Source organism: Halyomorpha halys, unplaced genomic scaffold, assembly GCF_000696795.3.
Source record: "Halyomorpha halys isolate HHAL.00 unplaced genomic scaffold, Hhal_1.1 Scaffold240.1, whole genome shotgun sequence".
Lineage (NCBI taxonomy): Eukaryota > Metazoa > Arthropoda > Insecta > Hemiptera > Pentatomidae > Halyomorpha > Halyomorpha halys.
This window is the reverse complement of record NW_027115703.1, coordinates 330002-352082: the sequence shown is the minus strand read 5'-3', so window position 1 is coordinate 352082 and position 22081 is coordinate 330002. Positions and strand designations below refer to the sequence as shown.

Below are 22081 nucleotides of genomic sequence, written 5' to 3'. Positions count from 1 at the left end.
TTAATGTAATAGATAACAAATCATAAAATTTATAAAATAAAATAAAATTTTCTGAATCTTTTTAAACCAAATATCGATATTTCTATTTTTAAAAAATCGAAATATCGATATAGATATTATCAACAATATTAAATACCGTAAGGAGTATGAAATTTTCAAAATGAAATATTGAAATACCTTGTTGATAATCTTCCATATCGATATTATTAAATATGTCGAAATGGATATTAAATTATTGAATCAAAATATCGATATTTCACTTTAAATTTGGCTAGTACTTTTAAACAAAATATCGATATTTCAATAAAATAATACTAGAATACTGTTTCAATTATCGATATAGATATTACTAACATTATCAAAGATTTTATATTATTGTAACAATATATCGATCTTTTGATAAAATAATATCGGAATATTGTAGCTAACATTAGAAATAAAACATTATCGAAATGACTATGACATTATCATTTTTTTTTTAGAAACCGATATTCCGATATTATCGGTTACTGGATATCAATATCAAAATATCGGATATCGGAGACAAAATATCGATATCCCATCCTTACCTCAAACACGACAATAATGAAAAAAATCTGGATAAATGAGCATATACGAAATAAGATATGTAGAAAATTTAGACCCAAAGGAGCAATCATTGTGGAAGCCTATGCGGCGTCTACTTAATAAACATGAGAAAATTCCAAGTCTTGTAGACAGTAATAAATTCATCTACCAGCGACGCCGAAAAAGCTTAAGTGTTAGCAAATTTTTTTGAGAAAACTTTCTCCGATGCGGAACACGAAACAAGTCTGAATTTAGATAATGACGAAATTGAGGAGTATTTAAGCCTCTCCCTCGCAACCATTCAGCACCCACCTGAATTCGCGACCCCTAATGAAATCCAACAACTGATTAAAAGACTTAAATTAAAGAAAAGTCCTGGACATGATTTGATCCCAGTCATAGCAATTAAAATTTTATCCAGGAAAGATGTTTTAATAACGTCAATTTTTAACAGTTGCCTGCATGCTAAACATTTTCCCGATACGTGGAAGAAAGCTGAACTTAAAGTAAGTCACAAACCTGGTAAAAACGTAAACGAATCAGAAGCTATAGACCCATCAGTTTGTTACCCATTTTTGGAAAATTGCTGAAATCAGTTATAAAAAAACATCTTTCTTCTTTTTTTTTCCAGATAATTCCGTATTTTCAATTTGGTTTTCTGTATTATCACCCCACTTCTTATCAACTGGCAAGACTATCGGAACTAATAATAAACGCATTCGAATTGAAGAAGCACCCTGGTAACTTGTTGGAATTGCAAAGTTATATCAATTTTTTATTAGTGAACTACGAAGAAATTTTAAGGAAAATTCTAAAATAAAATATTTAAATCTTATTTGAATATTCCAGATAGGTGTCGTTAGTCATATTAATGATGACATCAAACTTTGACAACGATATGCAAAGAATATTTAATCGAAATATCGATATTACAAGATTTTGAATTTTGAACGAAAGTTTGACAGTATTCTAAGAATCTTTAATCAAGGTATTGATACTGGTAGAATCAAATTTAAATATTTACTGTTTATCCTGATCTTTCTAATTGATTCAGATACGAACGTTGTAAAAGTTTTTTTTAATTGAAATTTACAACTGTATTTGCATTAAAATACATCTAGTAAATGTGATGAGATTACTATGGTATGACACAGATATGTAGAGAAACTACCCATTGGTAGCATTCTATTAATGATATTGCAAGAATATTTTAAAAAATATTGATATTTCAATATTGAAATTATAAGGAAAGTTTTAAATAAAATATATTAATTATGTAAATATAAGAAGATGGTCAGAGTTGCGGTCAAAAAAGAACAAATAGTTTTTAACTATTTATAATGTCCGACGTTTCACCCCACTTTGCAGGGCTAAAAAGATTTTTAAAAACAACTGTTCAAAGCGATTAATTTAATTTGGCTGTTTAACCTATTGCTTTGAACAGTTGTTTTTTGTATCTTTTTAGCCTTGAAGCCCAGCAAAGTGGGGTGAAACGTCGAACATTAAATAGTTAAAAACGGTTTGTTCTTTTATGACCGCAACCCTGATAACCTTCTTATATTTAAAGTTATACCATCAACTATATATATTATATTAATTATACTGCGATATACCATATCGACATCGATATTTGTCTTTCTTATTAATATCGATATTTAACTTTGTCAACGAAATTCTAAGAATAATTAAAGAAAATATTTCATGAGTGAAAGATTTTGAAATTTAAATATAAGTTCTAATTTTACTGCATTATTTTATATCGGTCTTGATATTCGACTTTCTTATTAATATTAATATTGATTTTTGAGAACGATATTTTATAGTAACACTTTCCTCAAAATTTCAAAATCTTTTACTAATGAAATATCGATATTTTTAAAGATAAATACTTGGAATACCGTTGCCAAATTTCTATGTCGATATTAATAAGAAAGTTTAATTGCGAAACCAATATAGAATATGAAAATAAAAACAACTAATTTATTGGAAAACTTTCCTTCATTTTTTGGAACCTTTGACTTTCCTCAACTTCAATTCAACTTTTGGTCATACGCATTTATCCGCAGCATATTATTACGGGGTATTATGTCTGTGTAGAGGCATGCCAATACTCCCAATAAGTAACTCTTTATGAATGATTTGTTATTTAATTTTGAAGGCTAGAACATTTTTTTTTTTTATTGGTCCGTCTGTAGCTCAGAAAGTTGAGGCGCAGGTCTTTGCAACCTGGGATCTAAAACGACGCCGGTTCGAATCCGGCCTGGAGGGTCGACTTTTGTTTCTGTGACAGCACCAAACCAAAACTTGACCCCCGACCATGGTATTATAGGGTGGTACTCTGTAGATAACAATCCCATCTTAAATCAGAAAGGGGGTCATGTTGGTGACTTCAAGTTACTTGGACCAAAGCAACTAGACCCAGAACAACCAAACAAAAAATAGTGGAAGATGGTTGACTAACCATGAGGTAATATATAATCATACACCATTTCAAGGAGACCCCAAAAGCAAATAAATTTATCTATGACAAGCAGATTCTAAATAATACAATGCCCTGAAAGTAAACATCAATTATGCCCCCTGCATGGAGTCCCAAGTGTCAGCAAAGTTGGGTCCCACTGTCGTAAATGCAACAGAGAGCCTGAAACACCAGCTTATGTGCTGGGAAAATACCCCGACAACCCCCTCCTTCTAACACGCCAACACCATAGGGTAAAGCAAGAGTTGATAAAGCTCCTTAGAGAAAGGGATTTTGCCTGCTTCGACGAGGTCTACTGTTTAGATATGGAAGGATTCATGCAATATGCTGATATTGTCGCTTGCCCCAAGACAGATAAATCAGCATTTATTCTGGATCCCACAGTGAGATGTGAAAGTAATGACCTTGACCAAGCAAATAGAGTAGAAAGAGAAAAGAAAGAAAATTATAATGAATTTATATCTTTCCTTAAGGGAAAGTTCTGTGAGAGCTTCGGGGAAAGAGACTTTAACGAGAGAGGCCTCTGGTTCGGAGCTTGTGGAACTATATCAAGCACAACAAGGAGCTTCATGGAGGAACTCTGTGTTGATATCAAGGACGTAGCAAAAATGGCAAAAGGTATAATCCAGGACTGTATACACTTCCCCTTCCTAAAAAAGGTATATTGCTTTAGGGCAGAAAATATCTTATCACATTCGTAGTAACCCATAACAACAGAAATATAATTTAGTAGGTCTAATATGTAAGTACCTAGATTTATTTTTTGGGTCCAAAAATTGAATTTCTTTTTTCCCCTTAGGTAAGTGGTGCCTGAAACAGACCCCTTCCCCCTAAGTATATAGAGGCTTAAATAGTTAAGTCATATACTAAGAACATAGAGCCAACAATTGTTAAGGAAAATATGAGGGTTCACTTCAAGTAAAAGCAAAACCTCCACAGATAGATAATGTATTTCTGTATATTCAAAAATATTTTCAGATTTTTCTAAAAACTTAAAAACACATCACTGAATTGTTTAGTGGTATCATTGCCTTATCTGTAAAATGTAAAACAAAAATAATTTTCCAAAATCATCACTTTCAGTACAAAGAGAGACAAGACTCATGATGGCTGAATGTTAGAAGTGTGCATCACTTAGAAATATGCTTTTCTGAGTGAATCTTACTTATACATTCAGCCATCATGGGAATAGTCCCTCTAGCAACTAAAATTTGACAAATATGATTTTTTTATATTGAATACTATACAGCTAATGCAACAATATAAAGAAATGGAGATTATAATTTCTAAATGTCTAATGAAAAAAATGATCTTTGATAGATAAAATAGTCAAACTGTCTCTTTAATTTAAAATTTAAATAAAATCATGTTTTTATCACCAAACACTAAATAGTACTAAATTTATAATATAAAACTGTACATACTTTCTTTATCTAAATCCTAGGAAAAAAAACAAAAATATTATAAGGTCAGAGAGAAATTGATGCAATTTAACCTTTTTCATGTATTAAATACAATATTTCAAATCTGGTAAAAGGTAGAAAGAATAAAATAGGTATAAAAAAGGTAAGAATAAGGAAATAAAATTTATTATAAGCAAAAATCAACAGAATTAATCTATTATTTTCTGTGAAAAGAAATGATCTTTATTAAATTTCCAGAATGATTAGCAAAAAAATTCATCCAGATACTAAAAATGATATATTTTAAAATATAAATACACCTTTAATCTACATCTTAAAATAAAAGAGCAAAGTATAGATACCATCATATGGAATAGAAATTGAGCCTCCTTAAAGGGAAATTAAAAAATCAGGTATATAACACATAAATATAGGACCCTGTTTCATAGTAAATTACAAACTAATACTATTGACAAATTTTCATTAAATATAATAAACATTAAATATAAACCAGTATTTTAATTTGTATTAGGTACAATTTTACTAACTTGTACTTCAGTAATTTTAACTCCTATAATATTATAAATAGACATCCCCATTAACACTTGGACTGCATATGATGACAGTGTTGTCAAGCAGTGGTGGCTTGGAAGCACATATGGCGACAATGTCAAGGGAGGTCACTTTTCTAGCTTGTGTTTGAAGCGGTAGAAAGAGCTCTAGCACCTTTCCACCTTGGATTGTCCCCAATTGCGTCTTAAAAAAAAAAAAAAAATTGTGCTTTTAAGTAGCTTGCCTGAGGAGCCCCCGTGGTCAAAGTGTTAAGAAACAAAAAGTATTAGTGCTTGTACTTTGGAGTTTATATACTTGTATTTATGACCAAATACTATTAGGCTTCATTATGAAACAGGGATCAGATGTTATTTATTTCCTGGAAGAGGGAATAATAGGAACTGCAAAAATTATTATGTTGTAATTTTAGAATGTTCAGGTATTGACATCAGACCTAGAACCATACTATATCTAAATCAATTATATAATCAACCATATTTTAAGGAAGGTTCACACAACAGAATCTTGCAATTGATAGTCCAGGTAATTTATGATGTTTTGCTAATTACTGACTTAAGGAGATTGATAAAACAACTATTTATGTGATGCCTAGAAATATAAGACCATTGATAATTACTTATATTAGTAGTAATAACTTCAATTATCATTTTCAAAATACGAACAAATTAAATAAATAAAAAAAAACTAAAGTTCAATACTGACACATAAAATACTAATATAAATCTTTGTTATTGTAAGGGTATCAACTGTTAGTCACATAATCAATTTAATTGGACCAAAATTAAATTAGAAGTCTGTTTCCCAACAGACTAAAACATATTTGTAAAATATAATACTGTCAAGTTGACAGTAGGTGTTTAAAAAAAAAACTTTACAAATGTTTACATATGCATACATACATGTTTATGTGTGTGTTTAAATATATATATTATACAAACACATTTACAATTATTTACACAATTTATACACAAGGTAATTTTTACAAATAAATAATTACATCCAAATTTACAACATAGTTGCTAGACAATAAAATACATTTTATAATTTTATATTATTTTAATAAAGTAAATAAGGGAAAGAACATTTGAATTTTAGAAATTTGAACTAAACGTTTAATTGAAAAAAAAAAAAAAAGCTATCTTTTATTTAATTTAAATTTAAAATGAAGAAGTAAGATTTTAGATTAAAAATATAAAAATTTTATAAAAGTTTGATATATCTAATCATTTCTTCTGTTTAGGATAGTTAATATTTTCAAATAATACAGGGTAAATTAATTTTGATTCATCTAAGAATATTAATATGAACAATTATATTATAATGGAGATTTAATAGAAATTATTTAAAAAAAATTTATTATAAATTATTTCTGATACTTTACGAGATTGATTAAACTTAAAGTGGAAAGGTTTAAAACTTTTACAAAAACTGATAAGAACTTCAAACATTTGTCAAAATAAAATTATTACGCTCTTCAAATAATAAGTAAAAGTAACTGAAATAAATAAAATAAAGTTTATCTTTTATTATTTAAACAAAACTACTACTTGGCTGATCTAAATAAATTCCTCTACATATGCGAGGTCTCTCTTTTTGTTCTGCAGAACAAGCCCATGTAGAAAGATTCTTTGGTTTAGGAGGTAAGGGTGGAGGTGGATCACTTAATTTAGAGCTAAGATTCACTAATTGTTCTAAAGAACTTTGTTCTAGTTCAAAATTGTTTTCTTCCGTAGCACTTACAGTGTCACAGGAGAAAAACTTGTTTTCAGGTTCTTCATCACGAATTTTCCTAATTTTTTTACCATTTTGGGGTGCATTTTCTTTGTCCTAAAATATAAACATGGGCATTAGCATAAGTTATAGAATAATGGATTACCTATGTATTTACAGGAAACACACTTTTTGTTAAAGAACCAAAGTGTTAGAGCACATGAGTTAAATCTTTTATGTGTAATTCCATTAAATAAGACATCTAAAAGTGTAGAAATTATTTTATGACCATAAAGAACAAAAAAGACTATTCTATATAGGCAAACTAAACTTTAACCTTCAGTCCATTCAAGAAATCTACCAAAATTCTTACTATATCTGCTGTAGGATAGGGCCTTTCAGAAAAGTTGGCCTATTTTTACTTTTAGGAAAATAACTACCATTTACTCCTTAAGTATTAATTCACAAAAACAGAGATACACTCTTTCATTCATTCACAGAAAAAAATCAGTAATCAGACGGTAAAATAATGAAAAAACCGTCACTCGAATAAATCAGTATAGGGTTTAAACTACAAACTAATAAGTTTTGATAACATTTTAATTGTGAATGTTTTGTAATTAAGTTTAGTAACAATTTATAATTGTTGTTTGGACTTAAGACCAAAAAACTACAAATGGTTATTATTGGCCTTTTAACTAAAAACATTTTTTTGGTTTTAAATTAGACATTAAATGGTTATTTATGGGGATAATTCATGATGTAAATAATTTATAGAAATTATTTAATGCTACACCCATCATATTCATATCAGGGAATGTACTTTGATGGTTTTAATGAATTCAGTGTTTTTTTTAATACTCTCCTCATTATCACCCAAAGTACTTTTGAAATTTTCATCAGTTCAGGCATGAAGACACCATCCAGCTTATATTTCAGCACTCTTTCACCATTGAAGACAGCAAATGACGTCGAGTCGGTCGTTTTTAAGCCATCCGTGTAAATCACATTATTGTACTCATATGTTACTGAGTTCCAAAAAAAATGTTTGAGTTTTTCTACAACACATCACTAGAACAATTTCTAGCCTGGGATACTTTAAGCATTCTACTGTTGGTAGGAGGAGGTGACTAAGTCCATAGTGGTAATTTTATTCTTAGGTTCATAATTTCAAGTTATTTGGATTTGGAGATAACCCCCTCCTCATTCTGTATCAGAAGGGATGATTATTTGGCGCGATAGGAGAAAGGTATGACTTTAGGAATTTATTTTTTATTAAACAGAACTCAATCCAAAGTCTGCTAAAGTTAGCTTAACAAACTAAGTTTAATTTCTTTTTTATACTATTTGAGGTATAATTTTACACAAAATTAAGAGCATCTGCAGTACTTTATAAGAAGCATGTGTTACTTATAAGCCATATAATCATTACATTTACCACTATTTCCCAAACTACGTGTTTCAGAGATAGTCCCCATCTTAGTTCAAATGAAAAGCAGCTGAAAGAGAAAGTTATGATTGACTTGCCTTACCTTCTTAGTTATATTGAGGAGGCAACTAACTGATGGGCCATCATACACAAATACTCAGCCTTGTTAGGCCTTCAAAGTAATACACAGTCTGTGTGATCACATAAGGACTGAAGGTTAAGGTAGCAAATATAAATATCAAAGTTTAGGATGCAAGTAAAATTTGAAATTCATGTGTCCTAAAACAAAAGTATTTGAAGAACAGTCAATTAACTCAGCATCGGATGGTTTATAGATAGTGAAGATAAAAAAAATATTTGATTAAAAAACATTAAAAGAAGTAAGTAATGAGAACTCTTAAATAAAAATAAATTAGCAACCCAACTTTATGACATGAAGAAAACTAAACCACTATAACTTTCGAATGTAAAGAGGCAGGAAATAAAGAATAATTAAAGTAAAGATGAAGGAGCAGAAAATATATTATTTGTTTCTATCACAAAAAGATAACTTAAAGATATGAAAAAAAAAAAACAGAAACATCTATGATTGTTGATAATATTCTAAGCTAAGCGTGGATTAACAATGCTGAAGATTAGGAAGGAAGTGATTATTATATTTAATAAATTTAGAGGGAAAAAAGATTCCTATCTAGAAGAAGAGATGGGGAGAAAATAGTCAGTGTGGCATTTAAACTATAGGAAAAACTCATCTATTCTTGCTACAGTCCCTAACCAACAGAAGACAAATATCTGAATCCATTCAAATAAAATCTTGTTAATCATAAAGGTGATAAAGACTGTCTTTTCCTTACCTACAGACATATCTTAAAACTAATTAAATGTAATTCTACTATGACTATCTCTCATTTTAAAATTACCCCAACTTTCATTATATATATAAGTAAATAAATGACTAACCATCTCCTTCATATCACACCTCTTGTTTTATTCTTTCCATTTTTTCCCCATTTTCTATTCCTTTAGTCTAATTTTTCTATTTATCAAATTTTATTGATATTTTATAGTAGTAGATTCAAGTACAGTAATTTCAATATACCTATATACCAAGAAGGGACTGAGAAAATATGCACAGTGATAGGAAAATCATATAGATTTTTGGACACTAGCCAAGGCATACTTTTGTCCTCCAGCTCTCAGATCCTGCTTTCTAGGTACCTTATAATTTATCTTTTATATTTTTCAGATTTGTCTTTGTTTTTAACAAATTCCAGTTTAAATATGTCTGATTTAACTACTAAAAAATGGGCTATTGAATTTACTCAGATTTTAAACATTTTCTTTTGAAAATTAAAGGTATGACCATGACATGACCTGATTTCCAACCTTCAAAGGTGAATTTCAAACCCTTGACAGTTTGTTCTAAAGTTATACAGGCAATTACGATACTTCATGAGAGTTCTATATTATAATAGACAAATAGATAGAAAATATCTGATGGGGGCTTATCATACATTTATGAATTTGTCATTTGTTGATGAACTGGTCATTTTTGACATAAGGGGATCAATGTAACACCATACTTAAGTTCTAAAGCTAATGTGTAAATTTATAGTCCTATATCATCCCTAGTTCACTTGGTGACTAGTAGAGCGTAAAGTGTATACAAGGGCACAGCCATGTTAAGTGAGACAGAACATGGGGGAGTATATATTTGGGAGAGAGGGGCTGATAAACAAGGTAGGATATTTTCTTTTTGGAATTAGAGGTTGTAAGAGAAACAACTACACTAACCCTTTCCTTAATATTTTACAAACTTCTTTCCATGCACTAATAGAAACATGTAATTATTAGACTAAAAAGTAAATGTTCCCAATGACTGACTGTTTTTAAAAATATAAGAATGGACTATGAATATGAAACCGGAATGAGCCTATAGATGGTGCTAGCTGTCAATGTAATTAACATTAAACTGTGTCATTAGTGTCTTTTTTTTTGGAATCTGATAAAAATTTTCAACTTACAATACAACAATAAAGTTTCAAACAACACCATATTTTTTAATAGCATTGAACAGTCAAATTTCATGCCTATAAACTACAACTTATAGACAACGTTTTAAGAAAACTACTACAGAATCTCGGTAAATCACAAAGCTTTGAATGAATAAAAAATTTAAAGTAGGCAATTTTGATGTGAGAAACTAAAAACAAGGAAGAACACCAAATATGTTTGAAGAAAGTGAATAACAAACATTTTTGGATGAAGATGATGCTCAAATGTAACAACTCACAGATAAATTAAATGCGACATGAGAACCTGTCTCCATTTGTTTGAAAACCATGGGAAAGATAAAATATATGGGCTAAAAATAGGTTCTACATAAGCTGAATGAAAGACAACAGGAAAAACTAAAAATCTCTAGTGAAATCCTGCTCACAGGGTACAAAAGAAAGTAAATTTTCCATCAAATTGTGACTGGTTATGAAAAAATTCTATGTATATTGAGAATCCTGAGCGTAAAAGATTACAGGTAACTCCTAGCAAACCATCTACATTGACTGCGAGGTCAAATCACTATAGGCAAAGGAAAATGCTTTGTGTTTGGTGTAATCAGAATGGTGTGATCTTTTATTATCACCTGCTGAAACCTTTTATACTGAAACTACAGACAATAAATGATAGATTTGAACCAAGCTTTGTTTGAAAATCTACATTGACTGCGAGGTCAAATCACTATAGGCAAAGGAAAATGCTTTGTGTTTGGTGTAATCAGAATGGTGTGATCTTTTATTATCACCTGCTGAAACCTTTAATACTGAAACTACAGACAATAAATGATAGATTTGAACCAAGATTTGTTTGAAAAATGACTAGAATATTAAAAAAGGGAACAAAAAGTGATTGAACTTCATGATAATGCACCATGATACACAGCAAAACTGGTCAAGGAAATGATTAAGGCTTTTTGTTGGAAAATGCTTTTGCATTCAGCTTACTCACCAGATTTGGCTCCATCTGATTATTACTTATTTCCATTGACGGAACACAAAATTGCTGAGCAGTGCTTCACATCGAATTAAAATGGCTCAGTAACTAAAAATGTTTTTTTGTATGGCATCCACAAATTGTCAATGGGATGGGGAAAATTAAGAGCTAACGATGGGCAATAGTTGGAATAAAACACAGCTTTTTTACTTCCATTCAGTAAACTAGTATTTTCCTTACAGAAATATCAGTTTCATGTTTACATCTGCTACTTAAGGCAGCTAAACATCCTGGATATTGAATCTAATAGAAAAAGTAATAAACCAAAAATGCTATCAACTGAATGGTCCAGTCTTAGTCTTACAGCTAGGAACTAAGACCACTTCCATTGACACATTGGCAAATAAATGAGTACAGGTACAGTATGAAAATATGTAACTATATGAGCAACAGAACTGTGGAACAAAGACAACCTTGGAATCATCCATAGATGTCTCTATTAAGTAGTCACAATTCTTAGGCTTTGTAAAATACTTAAACTCACAGTTCCAAGACTATTACTACAGCTTCACTTTTATTGACCCAGCATATCAATCCATCAAATCTGTGGTAATGGGTAGAACAGAGAATAGACCAGTACTCCAGCAGGCATCATTGTTTTACATAGACCAATCCATTCCTTAAGGGTACTTTACGATCCCTTCAAACACAAGTCAAATTGCAACAGCATTTGTTCGAGCAAGCTTGGAGCCTGTTGTTTATAGTATGAATGAGAGTATGCAATCATTCAAACACATGAAAATTTTTGGTTGACTCAAAATTTTTGACTTACTCTACATCCATTTCTCTTCATATCACACATAATATATATAACTGCCAATAAGCACTTAAAATTGAAAACACAAAGAATTCCATTTACTTGTTATGTATGTTAAGTAAGTACATAAAGAAAACTTATATTATTTTATAAAATATCAAAAAGAAAAACAAAATTCAATTATTAAATGATAAATATTAAAATTAGATTTGTTTATCTTAATGGGAATGATAACTCACTTTTAAAAAATCAGGAAGTTCAAAGTTAATTTCAGTTCCCCTTTGGTCTTCCAATCGACATCTCTGAGCCCTTTTTAAACCTTCATACAAAACTGAAACAAACAAAATTTAATTCATTTAAATAATGTATACATTAACACAGCTTTGACATTCAGTTATCATATGTTTCATCCCTTAAGCAAATGTAATGTGACAAATATGGAAAACGATTTTTTTTCATAAACGATACAATACAGTTTATACAATTATTTAAGTACTAAAGTTATCAGTTTCATCATAAAAAAATGAAATCGATTTTAATAGAATTATTCAGAAGTAGATACTAATTACTGAGCTACATAAATATTTTCTTTGTTATATCTATAAACACACAAATATTTTTTTTTTTACAATGTGTAAATTTACGGGCATGATTTTTTAAGAAAATTACAGAAGGAGTAATGGAGTTTTACAAATCTATGGAGTTAAAATCATATCATATCAGTAGAAGAAATAATTTGTTAACAGGACAAAGTAATTAGAGTGGTAAATTCACACTGTCACTAAGACTCAAATTCTAACCAAACAAATTTTCTTTGGAAAACTGGACAACCATCCTATACTACCTTTAGAAATCCATCAACCACAAAATTCCTTAGAGAACGAAAACTAACCTGGTAGAATGAGAGAATTTATTACTGACATTGACCTGATGTAATATTTTTGAATAAATCAAGTTTTAGCCAAATGAATGATGTTCAATGTCAACTGAGTTTTAGTAGAAATTAATCATTAAACAAAGCCTTAATGTATAGCTCTCATGGAGAAGGTATTAAGGTAAGGACCAAAATTTATTTTGGTGGTTCTATTAAATATTTTAATTGCCAGAAACTTTATTTGCTGATGTCTGATCTCAAGATGATAATGTATGCCCCTAAATGAAGAATTGTGCGAAGACAATATACAACACTTAACAAGGCACTTATACAAAAATGATTATGATTTATTTCCTTTTAAATAGTATTTTAAACAAAAATTAACTGTCTAATATTTAAAAAAAAAAAATTGCCATTAGCATAGCCCTGAGACCATAAACCTAGGCTGGGCAAAGTGGTTCGAAAAGTCGTCTAATAATAGTTTCTTTCATATTTTTAGTACTTTTTTGACAACCATTTGGACCATTATTTATGCATCCGGCAGTGGAAAATACCATCAAAGCTGCCTGCTGCATATACTTGTGCACTGATGAAAACCTGCAACATGGGTTGAATTGTTGATTCCTAATAAATATTTATTTGACTGCCATCTCGACCATATCATGCTTCAAGATGATTATAAAAAAAATCACAGAAAAATGGTTTTGCCGAGAGAGGATTAATAATGATATAACCAAGTTGGTATAAGTAAGATTATATTTTTCTCTGTTAATGTGTTGTTTTCCTTATCAACACCCCTCCTCATTTGTAATGGTTTCTGAAAACTATAATGAATTAAGTTTTTATTAGTTGAAAGACGTTATAGATTTTTTTTTTTTTTTTGTAATTTCAATAAAACGTGTGGAATAAATAAACAAAAATATTATTCCAATTGAAAACGTTTTAATAGCCAAAACCTTTACTTTTTTAAATACAAAATTAAGATAGTTGTGTGAATTTCATAACATGGCCCTTAAATGTGTATTTTATTCCTAAGAACAGCTTTTAAACTTAAATTTTGATTTAACACCCCATTCATGAAACAGCTTTCTGGCAAAGTCTTATTGAATAATATGCTAAAAAAATAGAACCTGGCCTAATCATTTCAGAAAAAAATACATAGTTCTGTTCAAATCTTCAGAAATATGTTTACATTTTGAAACAAATATTATACAACTGATGTAATGGTAATTGTACTTTTTAAAGATGTTCAATTATTAAAAAGACTTGAAATGAATAACATTGTTTCACTTAAATCATACCGACACAAATTCTGTACTGTACTCAGAATGAAACATTATCTACTTTGAATATCTTACTGATATTCAAAATTACAATTCTTATAGTTATTAAAAGTTGGAGAAATAGTTAAGAACCAACCCTTGATGAAGACTTGCTACATGGTTCGAAATGTTGATTGCTAACAAATAATTTTTTTTTTTACTAATTTGCGTACTTTTTTTTACTGCCACCATATCTTTCAATTAATTTTGTATGGTTTACAACAAAATTTACAATATATTCTTTCTTGATCATAAATCTTTGAATAGGTTATTTTTCTAAATCATAAAGCCAATCAAAATACCTAACAGTAGAAAAGTACCAAAAACCAGGAAAAAAATTGCATGTAGAGATGACCTCATCAATACTACTCGATAAGTTTAAATAATATTCTTGAATTAGAGGATTTTACTAATTTGGGGGAGTTGTTGCATGTGTTTGAAACAACATAAGAAAAATATTTTGAAAAGCTTATCAAAGAGATTTATAAATCAATTGAAAGAGATTTTACATAGCGTGTACATGTACAGTGACACTATTTTTTTATTAGATTTTTAAATCATTCAAAAACTTTCTACTTTCTAAAGTACCAAAACATAAAAATCGAGCATGTGCGTGGCAATATCTTTGTCAGTAAAAAATATGTATTTACATGAAAATCCTAGCCCTAATAAATTAGAGTGCAGTACATAAATAAAACACTTTATTTCTTTGAGCAACAATAGAACAATGGCGGTTGAGTGGACACATCACATATTTCTTGTAATGGAGTGATTTTATTATTTTGTTTTTATAATTTTAGCAATTACAGTTATAAACCTTGGGTTTATAAAACACATTTCATCAGTACCCTTTTGCAGGCAAAGTACAGAACCAATTAACAAAACGAAATATAAATAAAACAAATATTTATGGGGTCACTAACAGTGGAACACCATATATACAAGGTCTCCCACTACACATGTTTACGTCCATTAAACTCTATAATTTTTGGAAATTTGATTTGATTTTGGCTGGGTATTATCAGCGACATGTGGGGCATCTTTTGAAAGTATTGTCAATTTCCAAACAGTTCTTCTCCAGCATACCTAACTCAAGAATTTTCAACAGAATGGGGTACTTTTCTTTTTTTTTTTTTTACCCATTGTGATAGTAAATTAAATTATAATTATTCTACATGCTCTGAAGGCATAAAGTGCCGAAAACAGAAAAAAATAATAAATAATTTGTGTCTAAAATAAATAGACATGGAACAAAAATGTTTTAGAATAAAATTTCTTTTAAGAATCTATCAAGTAACGTGTATCTTTATCATAATAATCTTTCTTTGATTGGCTCAGGAGACTAAAATGGCTGTCATGATTATATATATATATATATAAAGATACGAGGGTGGTATGAAAAGTTTCCGACCTAACAGAAATACAAGACATTTTTTCTGAAATTTTTTTTTCATTTTTCAACATAGTCCTTGTAACTCTACACACTTCTCCCAGCAATGCTCCCATCTGTGTAACCTGCCCAAAAAGTCCTCAGCATTTTTTTCTGCAAAATAATTGTTCACAAAGGTGATTGCCTATTCATTTGACAAAAATCTCTGTCCTCCGAGCACAATTTTTAGGTGAAGGAACAAATGGAAGTCATTTGGGGCTAGATCTGGTGAGTAAGGCGGATGGTCAAGCAGTTCAAACCGTAATTTGTGGATTTCCACCACGGCAACCGCTGAAGTGTGAGATTGTGCTGTCTTGGTGAAACAGGGTTTTCTTTTACTGTAAATGTGGCCGTTTTTCCGCAAGTTCTGCCTTTAGCTAGTCAAGTAATGATGCGTAGTATGCTCCTGTAATGGTTTTTCCTTTTTGAAGATAATCGATTAAAATAACTCCATAACTATCCCAAAAAACAGTCGCCATCACATTCCCAACCACTGAGAAAACAGTTTTTGCTTTTTTTGGAGCCGGTTCCCCCTTTGCAGTTCACTGTTTGGACTGTATTTCTGTTTTGGGCGTGTAATGGAGTATCCAAGTTTCATGTACATTAATTAATTGGCACAAAAACTCAGATTCATTGTGCATACACTGCGCCAACAGAGCGTTGGAAATGTGCATTCGAAGACATTTTTGGTCTAATGTGAGCAAAGTGGCACCCAACAAGCGGACAGCTTTCTCATAAGTCAATGTTGATTTAATATGTAACAAACACATTCTTTTGACATGTTCATAACCTCTACTATCTCTCTCACTTTAATTCGGCAGTCATCTAGCACCATTTGGTGAACTTTGGCAATGTTTTTGTTGGTATTGCAGTTTTTGGACGTCCTGAACGTTCATCGTCTCCCAAGCTCTTATGGCTACATTTGAACTCAGCTGCCCAAAATTTCACTGGGGTAAATGATGGTGAAGAGAATCCACAGAATCCAACCCATCTTTGATTTGCCTAGGCGTATTGCCTTTCAAAAATAAATATTTAATGATAGCTCGACACTAGATTTTGTCCATTTTCACAAAAACACTGACATCAACTCGTTCAAACGACTGTTACATAAACATTGCTCGTCCAAAATGGCTGAAACTTTGGAGGATAACTGTCAACAGATGAACCACGAAAGTTCACTTGCTTTTATTTACGAGTGCTGCCATCTTCACGTTGAGGTCAGAAACTTTTCAAACCATCCTCGTATATATTATTCCAGTGCATTTTCTGGAAAAATTAAACTTTATATATTATAATGTGTGTTTGGGTTGTTCTCAAAAAAATGTGAATCATAGTTATACTGGAGTATTCCATGAAAGGGAAGAGCCTAATCAACAATTTTTTTTCTTTTTATTATGTTCTTTCTATCTGTCATAAAAAAAAAAAAATTCATTTCCTTCAATCAAATTTCCCTAAATTTTCCTTCTTTGAGCACAGGATATCTTCTTTGCATAGGAAATCCTTATAAAAATAATAGGCTATAGTACATTGCTTTTAGAAATGAATTCATAATTATTTTAAATGCAGCTCATAAATCAATAATTAATTTTTCGTCACTGAATAATCATTTCATGAAACCAAAGTGGTAACTTAAGAGTTATAAAACAAAAATTATTATATATACATATGTATTATGTATTATACATACAATATATTTTTTTTTTTGTTTTTACGTTTTATATGTGTCTCCTGTACTTTTTTAACCATACAGTATATGTAATTTTTTATTCTTATTGTTGTTTATTTTATATTAATACTATTTTATTTCTTCTTTCCTTGTATATAATTTTCTTCTCACTTATTTTTAATATTTACCCTACTTTAATTTAAATTTTTGTATCTTATTATTTCAAAATGTTCATAGTTGTTTTTGTATCTTTTTAGCCCTGATGAATTCCTAAAAAGTGGAGCAAAACGTTGGATAATAAATAGTTGAAAACTATTTTTGTTCTTTTTGACCACAACCCTTACCATCTTCTTCATATTCAAAATGATGGCTCCTTAAGAGATACACTTTCTAAGCTCAGATTCAATTTTTACCAACTGCCAATGTTCAGCTTTTAAGCTGAAAGGGTTATTTTTCAAGGGAGTATATATATATATATGATTATAATTTATTAAAGTTCATAATAAAATTACTAAGAATAGAAGAACTAAAAGTGAATTGCTTGCAGAGACTGGTCACTCAATATCTCACGATATGAAGGTGTGGAGGCTAATATGGGCAGGACATGTTACTCGAAACAATCTATCAAGATATATGTTCACAACAATGAATGCCAGTATAGTAGGCAAGAGACCACTTGGGAGGCCAAAAACCAGATAGACAGAATCAATAGATATGAAAGAGCTGCATGCAAAAAACTGGAAAGCAGTGGCCAAGACAAGCAGAGTTAGGGAATGCTAATTTGGGTGACCAAAGATCAAGAAGGTCTGTACATAAAAAAAAAAAAAATAAATAAAATTACCAAGAATTTTCGGGTGGACCAAAACTAGACCCGGGTGGACCAAAACTAGACTCAAATCCAGGCGTGACTGGTCAGTGTCTGTTCCTCAGGTTAGAGGCGGCTGTATTAAACCTGGCAGGAGGTATAAAATGCAAATTAAATATATGCAATGAAAGAGCAGGAGATTAGTCTAACTGTGCAGGGGGTAGGATCCCCAGTACCGGCGTCTGACGAGAGCGAGCAAGCGGACTCCCAGACGTCGTCATCAAACGACCGCAGTGCTGCAGTGGTTATCAACTTGGCTACTGTGGCATTCAAAGCTACAAGTTTGGAATACTGTCAAGAAGAGTGGACGAAGCTGGCTGGAGTGGTACATGGTCTACAGAAGTATATCCAGCAAAGACATAATGTTCACGGTGAAATAAGAAAGTATGCCTGTAGGATACAAAACTACCTGGAGTAAACGCATATGAAATACCGCAGATGACTGTGACTAAAAATAATTCGAAGGCATCAAAGAAAGGAAGGGCAATAAGGCAAACTGAACAGCCTGTACCCTCGACATCCCGACTAGAGCCCACCCGCAGAAGGGAGAAAACGAAGACATCAGAGATAGGAACAACCCCATCAGCACCTCATAGTGCTGATCATAAACTCCCCAAAGATGAACAGTGACAAAGAGTATCTAGAAGGAAAAAGGACACTAGGAAGGGAAAACGCCCACAACCAACGAGACCGGATGCCTTGATAATCAAGATTTCGAAGACCAGCATCTATGCGGATACTCTCCAGAAGGTCCGAGACGACCCTGCTCTGAAAGGTTTAGGTTCAAATATCTCGAAGGTCCGAAAAAATAATGCAGGAAATTTACTGATCCAATTGGACCGGAAGTCTGGTGGCGCCCTGGAGACCATGAAGCGCACTCTTGAAGGTGCACTAGGAAATGACACTCAAATTAGGGCGTGGACACAAGAGTCACTGATTGAAATCAGGGACTTGGATGCCCTTACCACAAAGGAAGAGGTTGCCGAAGCTCTGAAAGCTCTTTTAGAAGGAGAAGTGATACAACCTACAGCAGTACGATCGATGCGTGTAGCATATGCTGGAACACAAACCGCAGTGGTTACTCTGCCAGTTCTACTGTCACGGAAGGTAAGATCAAAGTGGGCCTAGTGGTTACCCGAATCCGGGAGAAGGTTCGACTCCTACACTGTTTCCGGTGTTGGGAATTCGGAAACTTGGCTAAAAGATGCCAGGGTCCTGACAGGACCAAGTGTTGCCACAAATGTGGCGAAGAGAGATATTTAGCCTCCAATTGCATGCAGAATCCTAGTTGTGCACTTTGCGCCGGTAAGGAGACAATGAGCACGCTTGTGGCGGAAATAAATGCCCAGCATTACATCATGCCCTACAAGAGCAAAGGAGGCGGACAAAACTTACAAAATGAGGATTTTACAACTTAACCTCAACTACTGTGAAGCAGCTCAAGATCTTCTCTGGCAAAGAGTGAAAGACTTAAGGATTGACGTGGCCATCCTGAGTGAGCAATATAAAAATCAGGAAAACGTCGCTTGGATATCTGACATCACTGGAAGGGCTGCTATCTGGGCATGCGGCAGACAGGCCATAACCGAAGCGACACAAGACCCCACATGTGGGTTTGTCTGGGCTAAGATACAAAATCTATACTTGTATAGCTGCTATGCCCCACCAAACACCACAACCGAGGAATTCCAAGGACTAATAGATCGTATAGTCCAAGATGCCAGAGGGCGAAGACCTGTAGTTATTGCTGGAGATTTTAATGCTTGCGGGACGGAGTGGGGTAGTCAGTCGACTAACCGTTGCGGAGAAATCCTGCTTGAAGCCTTCGCGCAGATAGAGGACCTTGTTTTAGCAAACACTGGGTCGGACCCTACATTCATGAGAGGAGGAAGGAGCTCGGTAATAGACCTCACGTTTGTTAGTGACATCCTCCTCCCAACTACTAGTTGGCAGGTCAGCGAAGTGTACACGCACAGTGATCACCAGGCTATCCTGACCACAATATGGAACCACGAACCAAGGGTCATTAGGCGTGAGAGGTGTGCGGTTCGCTGGAAAACCAGGACGTTTGACATGGGAATCGTTTCAAATCATGATGGAAACCCAATGTAATTTGTCAGGCACTGCGGAGGGCAAAGCTCGACAGGTAATGTGCCTAGTGAACAATGCGTGCAACGCGGCTATGATTCGTTCCAATATAGGTAACGGTAGACTTATTGGTGGAACGATTTTATCGCTGACCACCATACTCGATGCCATGCAGCGAGGAGGAGATACCAGCGAGCGAGAGGCAGCCCGCTGTTTCAGCAATTCCAGAAGGAATACAAGGATCAGAGGCGAGAACTCCGGCGAGCTATCAAATCGAGTAAGCAACGTTGCTGGAAAGAGCTTTGTGATGAAGTGGATAAGGACCCGTGGGGAAGACCCTACCGCACTGTGATGAAGAAACTGAAAACCAGCGCTATGAACTCGCCCATGAGCCCGGTGACAGTGCAGAGGATCATTTTCTACTACTTTGTTTCCTGAACAAGAGGAATTAAGGCAGACAGAGTCGTTGTCCCCATTTGATGTGCCAGCGGTAACGACAGAAGAGGAGGCAAATGAAACCAGATCAGATCTCTTTCTGGATGTCTTTAGTTCCTGCTTGCGTGAGGGGTCCTTTCCCTCACCATGGAAAAGGCAACACCTGGTTCTGATCCCAAAGAGTAAAGGAAGGCCATCAGAACCTTCAGCCTATCGACTGATATCGACTGCCTGTTGGATACAGCAGGGAAGGCTCTGGAGAAGGTCATTGCAAATAGGCTACAAGATTTCACAGAAGGAGTGGCAGGCCTCTCCAGGAATCAATTTGGCTTCCGAAAAGCGAGATCCACAGCAGATGCTATCACGTTAGTGGTGGAAAAGGCTAGGAATGCTATAGCAGGGAAGAGATGGAGAAGAGGCGCAAAATGCTATTGTGCTATTGTCACGATGGATGTGAGTAATGCCTTTAACAGAGCAAGATGGAGCTGCATCCTGGATGCCCTACTGGTAATGAATGTCCCTGAATACCTCAGGAGTATCATTCACGACTACTTCAAGGATAGGACCTTGATATGTTCGACAGAGGACGGCTCGAGAAGGTTTAAGGTGACTGGTGGTGTACCCCAGGGCTCGGTGCTGGGACCTCTGTTGTGGAATGCGATGTACGACGGAGTCCTTAGGCTTAGTCTACCAGAGGGTTCCAAAATAGTGGGCTTTGCTGATGATATTGCGGTGTTCGTCGAAGCAAAGTATAAAGAAGAGCTCATTCTAAAGGCCAACCATTGTGTCGCTTCGGTTCGAGATTGGCTAGAATCTGTAGGGCTGCAACTAGCAGACAGTAAGACATAGGCCCTTCTCGTCAGTAGCAGGAAAGTGAGGGAAGCTATAACCTAGAGTGGGTAGGCAAGAGATCCAGTCCAAGCCTTCCTTGACTTACCTCAGAGTAAGAATCGATGATAGACTCCGGTTCAAAGAGCATATCCAGCGAGTGAGTGATAAAGCAGCTAGAGTAACCACCACACTGTCACGTTTAATGCCCAACATAGGCGGACCCAGGAACAGCCGTAGGTTGTTGATATCCTATGTGGTCCCATTCATTCTGCTCTACGCAGCTGTAATATGGAAGGATGCATTGGGTACTAAGACCTACAGAAGACCGATGGTGTCGGTGTATCGTAGGTGTGCGCTAAGAGTGAATAGCGCGTTTCGTACAGTCTCTACGAAGCTGCTTGCGTGGTGGCCAGGAAGCCACCGATTGAGCTGATCACAGATGAGAGGAGCCGCTCTTATAATAGTGCTGACTATATTCCAAGAGACGAATTAAGAAAGGAGACAATAAGAAAATGGCAACGTCGCTGGAATATGGCATTCAGTGGAAGATGGACGCACAGGCTGGTGCCCAACATCGAGGCCTGGGTGAATAGGAACCACGGGGA

The 22081-nt window shown here is 33.4% G+C and overlaps 1 protein-coding gene across 11 annotated transcripts in view; it reads right to left on the bottom strand.

The window, feature by feature from the left end:
* Positions 1-4604: 4604 nt before the first annotated feature.
* loco (locomotion defects) overlaps positions 4605-22081 on the bottom strand; it is a 77606-nt gene continuing 60129 nt past the window's right edge. For 2 of the 11 annotated variants that reach the window (XR_001343063.2, XR_001343065.2), the window contains 3 exons: positions 12206-12297; positions 8265-8440; positions 6715-6849 (listed from right to left, as the gene is read on the bottom strand). Coding sequence is in view for 6 of the 11 variants with exons in the window: in XM_014419525.3 (XP_014275011.1) it covers positions 6553-6849; positions 12206-12297 (389 nt within the window). In the remaining 5 variants the exon portion in view is untranslated. Of the gene's footprint in view, positions 5206-6265; positions 6850-8263; positions 8441-12204; positions 12298-22081 lie in introns of those variants that run through there. The other 9 variants (XR_010844932.1, XR_010844931.1, XM_014419523.2 and 6 more) reach the window with 8 other exon arrangements.